This window comes from Phalaenopsis equestris, unplaced genomic scaffold (assembly GCF_001263595.1).
Source record: "Phalaenopsis equestris unplaced genomic scaffold, ASM126359v1 Scaffold228489, whole genome shotgun sequence".
In the NCBI taxonomy this organism is placed as follows: domain Eukaryota; kingdom Viridiplantae; phylum Streptophyta; class Magnoliopsida; order Asparagales; family Orchidaceae; genus Phalaenopsis; species Phalaenopsis equestris.
In genome coordinates, this window is record NW_018246466.1 from 1 (window position 1) to 2,382 (window position 2,382).

The 2,382-nt window shown below is 38.5% G+C and overlaps 1 protein-coding gene across 1 annotated transcript; it reads right to left on the reverse strand.

The window, feature by feature from the left end:
- Nucleotides 1-158: 158 nt before the first annotated feature.
- On the reverse strand, nt 159-735 carry LOC110037982 (amino-acid permease BAT1-like). Its single transcript, XM_020742736.1, has 2 exons — nt 578-735; nt 159-461 (listed from the first exon to the last, which is right to left on the reverse strand). Exons 1-2 carry the CDS (start codon nt 638-640, stop codon nt 159-161), a joined length of 366 nt encoding a protein of 121 aa, XP_020598395.1. The 5' UTR covers nt 641-735.
- Nucleotides 736-2,382: the final 1,647 nt, after the last annotated feature.

Consider the following 2,382-nt stretch of genomic DNA (forward strand, 5'->3'; position numbering starts at 1 on the left):
AACCCCCTAATAACCTCAAAATAACCCCGTAATAATCACAGCGATTTCACTTCAATAACATCCACGATGTAGCACACATGACTGCAAATTACTGAAAGTCTGCACTCAGAGCTGCGTCCCGAATGTGGATGTAAAATAATAGTTGTTTCAATTTAGATTTATGCAATATGTAGGTAGGCTGCATCCCCACTAAAAAACTTCAATCCGATGCGACATACAACAATTTTGTACCTAATGTCAAAAAAGGCGGCTGCAGAGTGAAGCGGATTGCGAAGACGTACCGGAAAAGAGGAGCAAATCTCAGCCAGGGCGAGTCCGACGAAGCAAGTGAAGAAGGAAACAAGAAGCCATCCCCAGACTAAGCTCGCCGGCCCTGCATACAATAAGCTCGGTCCGTACAGAGGTATTCCGGCGAACATCGTCACCGTCGAGAACGTTATTGCCAAACTTTTGAACAGAGTCTGAATCCGGCCGCCGGAAGCAGAGGAGCCAAAACATACAACAAATTAGTTTAATGAAGTTACCCTAAACTTTCAGAAGCGTTTATTTATATACGTGATTCATGTTTATGGTTTACCATCTCTCTTCTTAGCTCCTGCTTGTAGCCCAGCTCGTTGAGTCTCTTCTCCCCGGAATCCATTTTTGTTCTGCGTCTCCTTCTCTCCTTCCAGACTTCCTCCCTGGTCTTTTTAATGGCTGCTGGGATCTCCCTTCCTTCTTAAATTTTTAAAGTTCCAGGAGACCTGCGCAATAAAAATTGCTGAATTGATTATTAAAAAAAGATAAAAAGCGGTGTTTGGTTCATTTTGACTGAAATTTAAGTTGGTGTAATATAAAGTATTATCGACTATTTATATAATATATTAATGTTAGATAAATTTTATAATTAAGTAATTATCATGATTATATTTTTATCAAAAAATTTTTGATCAAAGTCTTTTTAATAAAAAAAAAGGTCAGATTTTTTTTTCTTGTTGCTTGTCATGCAAATCAGTACAAGATTTTTCTTAGGGAAAATTATATTCATAGCACCCAATTCTTATGGATTTATCTATCTCACACCTAAACTTTTACACTTACAGCACTTACTTATGAATAAAAATACGAAGTTGACTATTAAAAGGTGATATTGATCGCTATTTTTCATATAATATTTGTAATTATAAAAGTTTAGGCATCATATAAGTGAATATATATATATGTATATATGTGTAAAAATCCCTTTTTTTTATTATTAATCATGTTTTGGGAAAATTTATGAGTGATTATACTCTTAGAAATGTGATAGAATAAAAAAGTAAAAGCCTGTGCTGCTAGGATTCTCTTTGCTCCCTTGTGAACCCTGCTCTATGTCATGATCCCGCACCACATGAGAGAAGATGACGTTAATGGCTCTAATCGTCGGTTCCTGATCCATGGGAAGGCGCTTCCTGCACGCAGCAGAAATAGAAAACGTAAAATAAGTGGTTAATGGCTAACAAATCCAAATTGTTCAATGTTTAGTTGAAAATAAGGCATAATATCGGCATATTATGCCTTTTAAAAAATTTATATGATGGATTTCAATCCTCGAGAAAGGGAAGCCGAGCGTAAGCGTAAGGAGCAAACATCATGCCGCTTCGGTGCAGGATGTCACGCTCCGCCACATACAAGAATTTGAAAAGACAATTATGGGATGGAAGATTCTAAAGAAGGCCAGAAGGTAGAGAATCATCCAAGAAGTTCTAGAAGATTCCACCCAATTCTAGAGAATAAGACGAGGAAAGGCTCCAAGGTGAAATTAAGAATAACCTAGAATGTTCTAGGGCTATGTATGTATGCATGAATAATGGAGAACTGTCTAGAAACTAGGATATTCTCATGTATTCTACAATATTCTCATGGTTTGGTGGGGGACTATAAATAGAGGTCCATCCCCTCATTTGTAATCACCCAAGCATTCAATCAAAGCTTCCAAGTATTTTAAGTGTGAAGTATTCATTTCTCTCTACTCTTCTTCTTTAGAGTGCTTGGTGCTCACAAGTCCAAGCGTTGTGAAGATTATGCTGATTTAGTGCTATAGGAGAGCGCTAAAGCCACATGGGTGAATTGAGGAAAGTTAGTCCGTGAGAGGGAGCTATGATCTCGAGCATAGCCACAGAAGGGTGTGTGAAGGGAAACATCTTCAAGTAGGCGAGAGCGACTTTGGCTTGTGTTCGGACACCTGAGACGGCTAGCAAAAGGGAAGCAAAGGAAAATTAGGGCCACCGTGCGTAAGAAATTTTGGTTGGTTCGTTATCCTGGCGTTTTGTTCGGCTCGAAAAGCAATGCGAGCTGAGCAGGCATTGGATTAGGGCATCAATTGAATAAGATGTTTTGATGCACATGACCGAATTATGGCGT